The sequence below is a fragment of the Mchenga conophoros genome, linkage group LG6, assembly GCF_057382185.1.
Source record: "Mchenga conophoros isolate Kocher_MC1m ecotype Shallow Benthic linkage group LG6, M_conophoros_male_GT1.1, whole genome shotgun sequence".
Taxonomy (NCBI): domain Eukaryota; kingdom Metazoa; phylum Chordata; class Actinopteri; order Cichliformes; family Cichlidae; genus Mchenga; species Mchenga conophoros.
The window spans coordinates 28,080,890-28,091,921 of record NC_140531.1 but is presented as its reverse complement, the minus strand read 5'-3'; the positions used below and the strand labels follow the sequence as shown (position 1 = coordinate 28,091,921).

General features: G+C 37.9%; 1 protein-coding gene across 2 annotated transcripts; it reads left to right on the top strand.

Moving 5' to 3' along the window:
* Nucleotides 1–273: 273 nt before the first annotated feature.
* gga3a (golgi associated, gamma adaptin ear containing, ARF binding protein 3a) lies at nucleotides 274–10,961 on the top strand. 2 transcript variants are annotated; one of them, XM_085277238.1, is made up of 17 exons: nucleotides 274–366; nucleotides 996–1,080; nucleotides 1,235–1,310; nucleotides 1,428–1,526; nucleotides 1,618–1,741; nucleotides 1,901–2,004; nucleotides 3,552–3,632; nucleotides 3,789–3,926; nucleotides 4,228–4,309; nucleotides 4,504–4,626; nucleotides 5,083–5,295; nucleotides 5,904–5,977; nucleotides 6,057–6,502; nucleotides 7,076–7,275; nucleotides 8,053–8,222; nucleotides 8,350–8,460; nucleotides 8,664–10,961. In XM_085277238.1, the coding sequence occupies exons 1-17, from the start codon at nucleotides 330–332 to the stop codon at nucleotides 8,772–8,774; spliced, it is 2,274 nt and encodes a 757-aa protein (XP_085133364.1). In that variant the 5' UTR covers nucleotides 274–329; the 3' UTR covers nucleotides 8,775–10,961. The 2 variants fall into 2 exon arrangements, with proteins under 2 accessions (XP_085133364.1, XP_085133365.1); XM_085277239.1 differs by lacking the exons at nucleotides 274–366; nucleotides 996–1,080 and adding an exon at nucleotides 1,099–1,153 and having other exon boundaries at nucleotides 8,664–10,960.
* Nucleotides 10,962–11,032: the final 71 nt, after the last annotated feature.

The window sequence follows — 11,032 nt, the reverse complement described above, 5'->3', positions numbered from 1 at the left end:
ATAATGTAAAGTCGCTCCACTGCAGTGAATGTACAGCAAAAGGAGCGTAGTTCAAAAGAATGAATTGAAAATCAAAGTTACGACATTCATAAATTTCTGATCTCAGCTGCATGCTTTTTGTGAAAAAAAAAGACATATAAACGCACAAATACACAAAAAGCTGAGATTAAAATATTATACTGTCTAAAAAAATGTTTTCAAATCATCACATGATGGTAGGGTAGAAATGTAGATTTTACAAATACACACAGTTTGAAGCAGGGAGCGCAGTGTCCCATTTATCCGGAAGCACGTGAAGGCAGCAGAAGTCACGCGTTGTTTGTACAAATATGGCGGACTATGGCGAGTCATTGGAGTCTTGGCTTAGTAAGTATATATTTAAACTCTTTCCCCCCGCTATTTATTCCTGACAGAAGTAGTCGCGTATGCTCTACGTTAACTTGGTTGTGCTAAATATTAGTTGCACTCGTATGACACAACTGCACTTGGAATTTACCATGCTAATTCATCTGTGTTGTCACAAGAGGTTAGCACGGTCAGCTGCTGTCAACTGATGGTTGATACACGACAAATATTAACCCTTTTTGAATTATTATTATTATTCGTTTCCGGTGGTTATAGTTGGTATGCCTAGAAAGATATGAGTGTTTTGTATTAAACTGGGTCTCCATAATGCACTTATACGTTTGCTTCCTGAAACACCTTTAGGCTTTAACCGAAGTTTAACACAGTCTGAAAACGACAAACATAAACAGGATCAGTAAAGTGTCTTGCGGTTTAGTAAGAGTGAATTCACATTAAGCTGAATATTTTGAACAACTGCCTGAATTGTTCGTAAGGTGGTCTGGGAATGGAGGGAGCTCGATGCTGGAGGGCTGATTGGATTCTTGGTAGTAAACAAATCTGTAGTCTTCAGTGGCTGTCCTTGGATTTAGGTGAACCAAAGAAGCTGTCAGAGTTGTATGTTCATGAGATTTTATATTTTTTTGTTTCAGACAAAGCCACTAACCCTTCAAACCGGCAGGAAGACTGGGAGTATATTATGAGTTTCTGTGATCAAATCAATAAGGAGCTAGAAGGGTACGGCCACGTACATTTAATAAGCCCAGCCTCTCCCTGCACTCATAATCAAATCGTGTGTCCCCTCCTTGTGGTAAACACACAAGCCTTTGTATTTCTTACATTATTGAGTTTCCATTGCATTGTTTGAATTGCCTTTCTGGCATATTTTCAGTCCACAGATATCTGTCAGACTGTTGGCATACAAGATTCAATCACCACAGGAATGGGAAGCAATGCAAGCATTAACGGTGTGTGGTGGATTTATTTCACTGTGTTTTTCATTCTGATATTAGTAAAGATACTTGTTTGGGGTTTTTTTTGGTTTTTTTAAAGAATATTTTTTGAGCTTGTTTTTGTTTTTGCAGGTTCTTGAAGCTTGTATGAAGAATTGTGGGCGAAGGTTTCACAACGAAGTTGGGAAATTTAAGTTTTTGAATGAATTAATTAAGGTGGTTTCACCCAAAGTAAGTACCAAATGTTTTACATTTGCAGACAGCATCATACTTTGAGTTGTTGTTTTCCTTTATTAAGCAGTTCGTCTACATCTTTTTTTAGTACCTGGGAGATAAAGTGTCAGAACAAGTGAAGAAAAAAGTGATAGAGATGCTGTATAGTTGGACAGTGTCTCTGCCAGATGAAACAAAGATTGCTGAAGCATATCAGATGCTGAAATTACAGGGTGAGACATACACAGCTTCAAAAATGATTAAATATACTGAGTGAAATTTAAACATTATGAAGTGATCACAGTAAAATCCAAAAATCACAGCGTGCATTGTGCTATGAAGTCCTGAAGCTGTCTTTACCAAAGTTCAAAGCTACCTGTTTTTATTTTTAGGTATTGTTTTAGCTGACCCAGAAATTCCTCTTGATGCCACATTAATACCATCACCTTCTCCACGACCCAAGAATCCTGTGTTTGAGGATGAGAAGAAGAGCAAAGTAAGAGAAACTATTTTAGGATATTGTGTGAATGCCGCTTCTCATTAACTGCAATTAATTCTTGTTTTCACTTCTCCCGTCTCTGTTACGGATGTAGGTTTTTAATTATAGGTTATTCGGCATTATTTAAGATGGTATATCACTTATACCTCAGAAGATAATAGTACAATAGTGCATTTCAGGATGGAGCTCATTTGGTAGCTTAGGAGTCAGTGGCTATATGAGTCATCATGGAAAAAATGTGGCCCTGCAAACACCTTTTGTTGCACACTGAGAGATGTTTATATGTCTGGATTTATGTTGGTGCATTTTGTCAACGCAGTAGCATCTCAACTATGCATTATGCACCCCCGAAACTTTAAAGGTGTGGCGTAGGGATGAAGAATGACAAGATTGTGCTGATCCTAATGTTGTTATAGGTCTTGTTTGTAGTTCAGTTGACCTATTGATTCATATTCTTTTCTTTCTGTGCTGAAAATAAGTATGCCTACGCAGGTTTTCAGTACCACTCGGTCTTCATATTATGGCCACACTGCAGAAACTATACTGAGAAAGACCTGTATGCGACTCAGGTGTGCAAAAATGCAGCAGTTCTGAACTTAACATTTCTTTTGCAATTAACAGCAAAAACAGCAAGCACTGGTAAAATGATTAAGCTCACAGGCTAATGATTCCAATTGATTGGGCAATTAAGCACTGGTTGTCAATTAGAACTTCCTGATTCCAGCTTCTAGTCAAAATAAAAGTGCGATGTGAAGATCAATGGTCAAAGAAATGAGTCGTTGAATAATGCAGTAATTAACACTATTAAATATGTATGGCATAACCGTGAGTTGAGATTATCTGTGGCCATAAATTGCCAGAGTTACATGAGAACCATTCTGATATATGTACTTAAATACAAAGCTACAGGCAGAACACAGTTAGAGTAGCCTTGGGCAGTCAGAGAAACCGTTTAAAAACACTTCAGAGATATGGATAAAGTTCAGTGAAAAAAGTCTAATGCTTTCAGAACAGATTTTGAATAATCTTTGCTTTGTGACAGCTGTGAGCTAGCTTCTTTTCCCAAGGCCTGTTATGCTTCACTTACTATCTGATGACATTAACTTCACAAGCTTTGGCCGATATCCCAACTGAAGCCCTGAAATACTGGCCGTTTGTCCTCAGCAGCTCAGCTAACAGATTCCAGCTGATGGCTTTTCAGTCTGTTCTTGCCAGTACCTCTATGCCGTTTTCATGCTTGAATAGGAAACTTTGATTATTGGATTTTCTCACTACATACTTAAAATCGAAACACTCCAAAAGATCAAACGAAGAGATTCTCTCATGGCTGTCTCTTTGGGGGGTTTTCGAAATCCTTTCTCACTCTTGCATCATGATTTTCATTGTGGCATTTCACAGAAATAAAGACCAACTTTGTACATTTATGATGCTGCTTAACTAGCTCATTGGTTGCTACAAATATATTGGGTTTACAGGTAGGTGTGTGTGGGTGTTTACTTTGGGTTCACAGCAGTTGATCTAATAGTTCTCCTATCTCTCTGCAGAGATTATCAGAACTGCTGAAGAGCAAAAAGCCAGAAGATCTGCAAGAGGCTAACAGGCTCATCAAGAACATGGTCAAGGAGGTGTGTCAATGTCAGATGAAATGTTTTTGTTGTAATATTTGAGTATGAATGAAGTCGGACCTCTGGCTGCTCTCTTTTGGAGACATTTTACCTCCTTACATCAGGAATAAAGAGTCTGATCAACAAATACTAACAAATGTAGTTTTTCTTTTTCAGGATGAGGTGAGAACACATAAAGCAACAAAGCAAAAAAGCACACTGGAGGCGGTGAACAACAGCGTCAAACTACTTAATGAGATGCTTGCACATTTCAACCCAGAAGACTCCACAGACGCAGACAGGGAGCTTATTAGGGTTCGTTATTTACTGGCTAAGATTCAAATGACCTTTTTGAAAAGATTAAAATTCAAATTGATTGATCTGTCTATTATTAGTTGACCTTTCTGGAAATACTAATAGAAAATTCCAAATGTTTCCCATACAACCCTTAAGCAGTTTGAGGTAATTCTGGGCTTTTTAATTTATAATCCCCTATGAATAATTTCTGAATTAGTTTGAAATTCTAAACTTATTTTATTTATTTTTATTATTATTGTTATTATTTTTGTAGTTTAGTCCCTTTTTAAATAATGATTTCTTTTTCATTGTTTTCCAGGAGCTGTATGGTGATTGTGACAAACTCAGGCAAACGGTAGTTCAGCTTGCTACTGAGACCGAGGATAATGACAGTAGTTTGGGTAATAAAATATTTGATTTGTTTATTCTGCTGAAATGTCTTTCTCAGTTTGCTTGGGTGTGATTCACCCATCAGACCCAGGTGACTCAGAATCATTCTGCTCACAGTTTGTAAATTGTCAGTGTCTTCACTTGTCTTCTCAAGGTTATATTAAATCTCACCCTGGTCTAATTTATTTTGAAATTCACATGTTAGGAGACATCTTGCAGGCCAATGATGACCTCTCTCAGGTTATTAATTTATATAAGAAGATTGTGGAAGGACAAACCATGAATGGAGAGACTGGAGGACGCCAAACACAAACGTCAGTCAGTGCAGGTAAATTTGAAGTGTAGGTCATTCTAATCAGAGAGAACAGTTCCTAACTATTCTACCATTTGGCATGGTTGTTTGTGACATGTTCTCAGTGGGGTGTATGTGGTATTGACTTTAGTGTTGTGCCTGTCAAAACCGATTAATGCACAGTCAGCACTAGCGTAGCCACACTGAAAGCTTATTGCGTTTGAAGCAGGACTTTGCTGAGAATCCCGACTACCATGTTTTTTAAAATATATTATAATGTGTAAGTACACATAAGGATAATCTTAAGAGTGGATATCCTGTCTAACCTGAGAAAGGAATAACACTTTTAAGTGAATGGCCTTTGTGCGTATTGGAATGGCGTGTACCGTTTACAAGCAAGGTTTGGTCTCAGTATTATTTTTAGGGGAAGTTTTATTGGTGAAGACTGACAGTACTACTGCTTTGAGTGCATTTACATACTGTATCTGATAGGCACTGGAAGCACAAATCAATCAGAGATTTTGATTGATCTGGTGGGTCTGGACATCCAGAGCTCCTCTGCATCTGAGCAGCAACCTCCAGCATCTTCGCAGTCATTTCCTGCTGACCTGTTGTGTGGATCAGCTGCCACTGACCCACCGTCCCAGAGTGTTAACGTACCCTCCACAGCACTGTCACTGCTGGATGAAGAGCTGCTGTCTTTAGGTAACATTCAGCATGATGTGGATTAATCACACTGATTTATTTTTTAATTTTGGAACTGAATGTTAAAAGGACCTATTACGCTTTTCTTTCTTTTTTTGTGTTACTGTGTATTGTTGCTATAGTGCATCCATAATATAGTGGTTAACACATTTATCTTAAGACTCATGATTTGAGACTAGGGTCCCAAGCTAGTGTACTTCTAGTGCAGGTCCCAAGCCTGGATAAATGGGAAGGTTGCATCAAATCCAACACAAGCGTGTGACCCCTTAGGAAACAAAGGAGCAGCCAAAAGTACCTTCTTCTATAGTTGTATTTTCACAGTGCTGATACATGAGCCAAAAACTCAGGCATCAGACTGCTCTAAACACTCATGGAAGTTGGTTGATAAGTGAGTTGGAAACTATTTTGTTTCAGGTAGTGTATGAACTTTGGCCTGTACCGTGAGCCTGTACAAATTTAACAAAGCTAAACTGTATGTTATGCAGCGCTACTGTGGTCCAACAATGAAAATTTGGAGTTAAATATCAAAATAATGGGTCCCGTTTAACAATTGTATCAGAATTTATAGATTTTGATGCAAATTCTGTCACAATTGTTTTTATTTACAGGCCTCAATGAACCTATTACTGAGCTTAATAAATCAACACATGGAAACCCAAGCAATCCGTTGCCATCTACACAGGTATTTAAGTGAATTAATTTAAAGTCATTTGAAGTATTGTCTTGTTGGTTAGAAGTGTTTTTATTCCCTTGATTTCCAGGATTCCAGTCAAGATTTGGATCTTTTTGACACTTTACCCACAGTTCCTGTGTTTTCTACGCCTTCTCTCTTTCTGGATGCCCTCTCTACAACAGGAGCCCCAGCTAATCCTTCCAAGACTTATACACCAGCTTCTTCCTTAAACTTCACTGGCCCTGTCTTTTCTACACCTCTGGCTTCTACAACATCCCTTTCAACAACACCCATTTCAACAACATCCCTTTCAACAACATCAGTCATATCCCCACAACCCTTCAGTTCTATATTGACCACCGTGGCTCCAGCTGCTCCTCCTCAGTCATTCAGCTTGACCTCATCTGCTCCCTCAGCTGCTGATATCACCCCTCAACTAATTTCAACTTCGACTTTGGGCTTCCACTCTCCATCGCTTTCTCCAGGTCAGATCCTGCAAGATCTCACTTTGCTGGATCTGGGCAACAATAATAGGTGAGTAATACATGTGCTGTTGTGTAAAATTCTGTAGACTGGGTCACTCCATCTGTACACTTTCACACATTTTTATTTTTTATTTATTTATTTTTATAAAGAAACCCAGTATATGGTGCAAACTCTTCATTCCATTAAGACTGTGTCTCTTAATCAATTTTAAAGATGGTATTTATTTATGGTACTTACAGACATGACTGAGGGATAGGAGAGAGAGAGAAAGAGAAAGAAACTCTCTTTGGGACTCAGATTGAGATTACCAGTCAATAGCAACAAGCTCGGCGCTTCAGATCTTTTGTGTTTAATTTGCATTGAAAAAATGAGGAGACAGACTTAATCTGGCCAAGAAACTACTTGTTAGTCACTTGTCCAATTACAGTTGAGTCTCTGAAAATAGGGGGCGTTGTATAAGTTGTAGTACTTTTGTTAAACTCACCAAATCCAATTTATCAGTCTGCACTTACATCACATTTTGATTGTGGAATGTTAAAAGCCACTGTGGTGGTGTACAGAGGCAAAATCACAAAAAATGTGGGTTTTTTCCAAACATTTTCTTTGCTCTTTGTCTTTCAGTCTTGAAGCCACATCCACCCAAATTATATCAGAAGGAATACATGCATGGTCTGCTCCTCTGTCTATCAAGAGTCAGGCAGATGACAGCCCTCTGTTGCGCTCTCTGTCCCCTGTTCTACCCCTGAGCCAGTCAAGTCCAGGTAGAGGACAAGAGGTGTCCCTGGCCAATGTATTTGTCCCTCTTGATACCATTAAGCCAAGTGAGTTCACTAAGTGGTCTTTACTGACTATATGTTTATCTCTAAGTGAAGGTTTTTGTAGCCCATTGGAGTGTTTGCTCAGGGTCCTTGACAAGATTAATTTGAGGTCAAACCAGATCATCTGATGTCTTTCTGAAGGTTTTCAGTGATGGAAAAATGGTGTTTACTCTATTAAGCACTTAACACTATTTTAAGTGCTTAAAACCTATTGGAAATATATATTTCTGAAGTAGATTTTCACTGAAAAGGACCAGTGTAAAAGCTGTTCAAAAAAAGCTTTATGTTCTCAAAATGTGAAGATGTATTTTGTTTTTATTAGGACATTTTTGTTTTGCCAACCAGTAATTTGAAATGTTGGCTGCTATTTGACCATCTATCTACTTCGATAGAAAATCCTGTAGAGAGAATAATCACCTGAGAGATTTTGGGAACGCATTCGTGCCTGCGTACTGCAGATGGTTCACTGACCTCCAGGTGTTTTTTTTTGTCAAAACATAATTGTTAGATGGGAGAAAATGAACATATGGTCATTACTGGTGACAGTGAAAAAGTGAATAACAAATTGACAGTGAAAAACGTACTAATACTGTTAGTTTTATGTTCTCACTGTGGTCAGAAATTAAGCATCGCAGCATGCACGAAAGGAACGATGTGCATGAAAGCAGAAATCTCTTCTAGCTGACTCAAATGACTGTGTTGAGGGTCGTGTGTACTGGCTTATCAGTTTATGAAGTAATCTCAGTTTATTCTTTTTCTTTGCGCTACCTACACTTTTAGGTAAAGTGTGCCCAGTGACAGCTTATGATAAAAATGGTGTTCGCGTTCTGCTGCATTTCGCCACCGACTTTCCACCAGGCAGGCCGGATGTGCTGGTGATGGTGGCGTCCATGCTTAACACAGCCACTCAGCCGGTGAAGAACATTGTTCTGCAGGCTGCTGTGCCCAGGGTAAAACATGACGTGCATACGTAACACTGTTCCTCCATCATGAGATTAGATTTCAGTAAAAATTGAATTTGGGTGGGATGCAGCTTGTGTTTGATGTATGTGGATGTCTCTTCTGCCAATTCTCCAGACGATGAAAGTAAAACTGCAGCCACCCTCAGGGACAGAGCTGGCCTCTTTTAACCCAATACTTCCCCCTGCTGCCATCACTCAGATCATGCTGCTTGCCAATCCTCTCAAGGTAAAGCTCAGCCTTGAGCTTTTCTGGTGTCCATGCATTTAAGCATTTATTTATTGACAGAGCGCTTACTCAGTTGAGCTGTTCATTCAGTAAAGCACAGTGAAACATCTTTTACTGTCTTCCTTGTCAATCAATATGAGAAAATAATGGTTAATGGCTCAGTGTGATCCTTAACTGAAATGTTCTGCTTTTATGTCTTGCAGGAAAAGGTCCGGATGAGATATAAATTGGGATTCACGCTGGGAGACCAGCCATTCACAGAAGTGGGGGAGGTGAATGATTTTCCACCTGTTGATAAATGGGGAGCTCTATAGCTCTGTAGGCTGATCGCTATAAGACTACTTGAACGATTTGGCTTTCAGTGTTCTGCTATGGTCAAAAGAAGGCAAAATATTAAAGCTTTCAGGCAGAGTTTCAATATTTGATAAATGTTGTTGGATTTCAGAGAGTTGAAGATGGTCTGCTGATGTAGCACAAATACAGTAATTTTATTACGATACCAGAGGTAGTCAGTGTGATGCAGTTACTAACAAAATGAACTGTCTGAATGCTAATGGTGGTTGTTTGGTGAATTTTAAATATTGTCGTGCTTTCAATTTTTTTAGTACCCTTTTGATATAATTTTAATGTTCCTATTTGTGTCTCTGTTTTATTGGAGAATAGTTGCACTTTTGAAAACGGCAGTCTTGCATAGAGGTTGAAATGATTATGAAACTGTGGTTGTATGAGCAGGTGATCGCAATCAGAGTTTCACATGATTTCTTGATGACTATGTAAGATTTTTACAGTTGAGACAGGCTGAAGCGAACAAGAGCCCCTCTATTTCTGAAAAATCACTCCAATATTGGCTGATTGGAAATTGGTCACTTCCAGTCTGGCTCAAAACTACAACTGAATACTTTTCTTCTTCTGGGTTTTACAGGAAATCACAGCTCAGCCTCTTATACTCACCACTTATGTTTTTTTTTAGTATTTCAGTATTTATTGTCATGAATGTATTTATTTTGGTTAGTGAGGAAGCTATCACAACTCCTAACGTAATGTATGGTGATGCAGTTGTCAGCTGTATTCTGCATACCCCTTATTAATAGATACTTTGAGTATTGTATTAATAGATTAACAAGTTAGTGTGCTTTTCAGAGTCTTTAATGTTACCAAATAGTCATACAGATTTGTTATAAACGTTACATTATTTAGCAAACTAGAGATGGGCTTAACAAGGAAATTTAATTCCTGTTAGAAGAAACGGCGGCCATAGGTCAAGGCATAACCACTGGGTAACTTTACATGTTCATACAGAATTGTGACCTCTTTATCTCTATCTTCTTGGAGTTATGTGTGCTGGAGGTTCTCTACATATTTCTTATAAGTTTATTTATTTGTCATATTGTTAAATTACCTTGTCATTGCATTTTTGAACAACTACTTCTGTGCATGGATAAATAAAGACTGGGATGGATTTTATTTATGTTACACCTTTTAACATGACTGTTTTTTTTTTTGTTTGTTTTTTTTGTTGTTTTTTTCAGTGTTCAAAATCAGTGTAAATGCAACTGAATGTTTTTCAATTTTAGAATTGTTATCTCAGGTCCTTAAATTAGCTTGAAAAATGTCTAAGGTATGCAAAACTGCCACATTTTGCCCCATTGAAAGTCATTGAAATACAATTTTTGATCCTACATTTATTTTTGACATTGACTAATTCATTCCGTTATGTTAAGGTTTTATTTTGGAGTACTCTCCTTCAGTTTTTTATTTTTATAGTTGCCCACCAGGTGGTACTGCTTTTTCCCATTCAAAGCAAGCAGCAAAATTTTGCCTTTTCTTTTTTTCTGCAAGGCTGCTTTGCTACTGAAATAAATGTTGTTGGATAATCGTATGTGTGAGAGAGAGGTCCACCTTTAAGTCTTTTGTCTTAGTTTATAATGCAGGGTGTGGCTTTCTAATTCAATAACAGTAAATGTATTGTATTGCATTTTGTCCATCTCCATATTTTGATATTCTTCAAATGTTTGCCTCCCACAAAGACTGCAACAGTCTGAGTTTGAACCTGGGACCTGCACACCATGCCACCAGCTATGCACTGCTGCTGATTGTAAGTTGTGGCCATGGGAAACACTCAGTGGTGTATATGGACACAGAGGAACTACAGCCTATTTAGGGATGCTCATTTCAGATGGTGTTTGCAGGTAACAAAAATTAATCAGTTCAACTTAACATGTTTCAAGCTGAAGTAGTTTTAAAAGACTCTGTCATTTAAAGTGGAAAAAGTAATAATATATAATATTTTATTGGTGGGAAGTTACTTTTTTAATAGAACCTAGATTATACACTGTAGAAAAAATAAAATGCTGGAAAATCAATGTTTCTGCCAATCATTAACCTATCCCAGGACCTAATAAAATCATAGTAATATACTCCTTAAAATTCTTTTTTTTGCTCTTTATCCTGTTGTTTGCTGTATGTGAAGTGCATTAATATAACCAAACCTAGTCCATGTGGTGTATTTATTTATTTTCCAATGCCAGATGGTGAGTACGAACTAGAGATACAGTTCCTGTATCCCCAGATT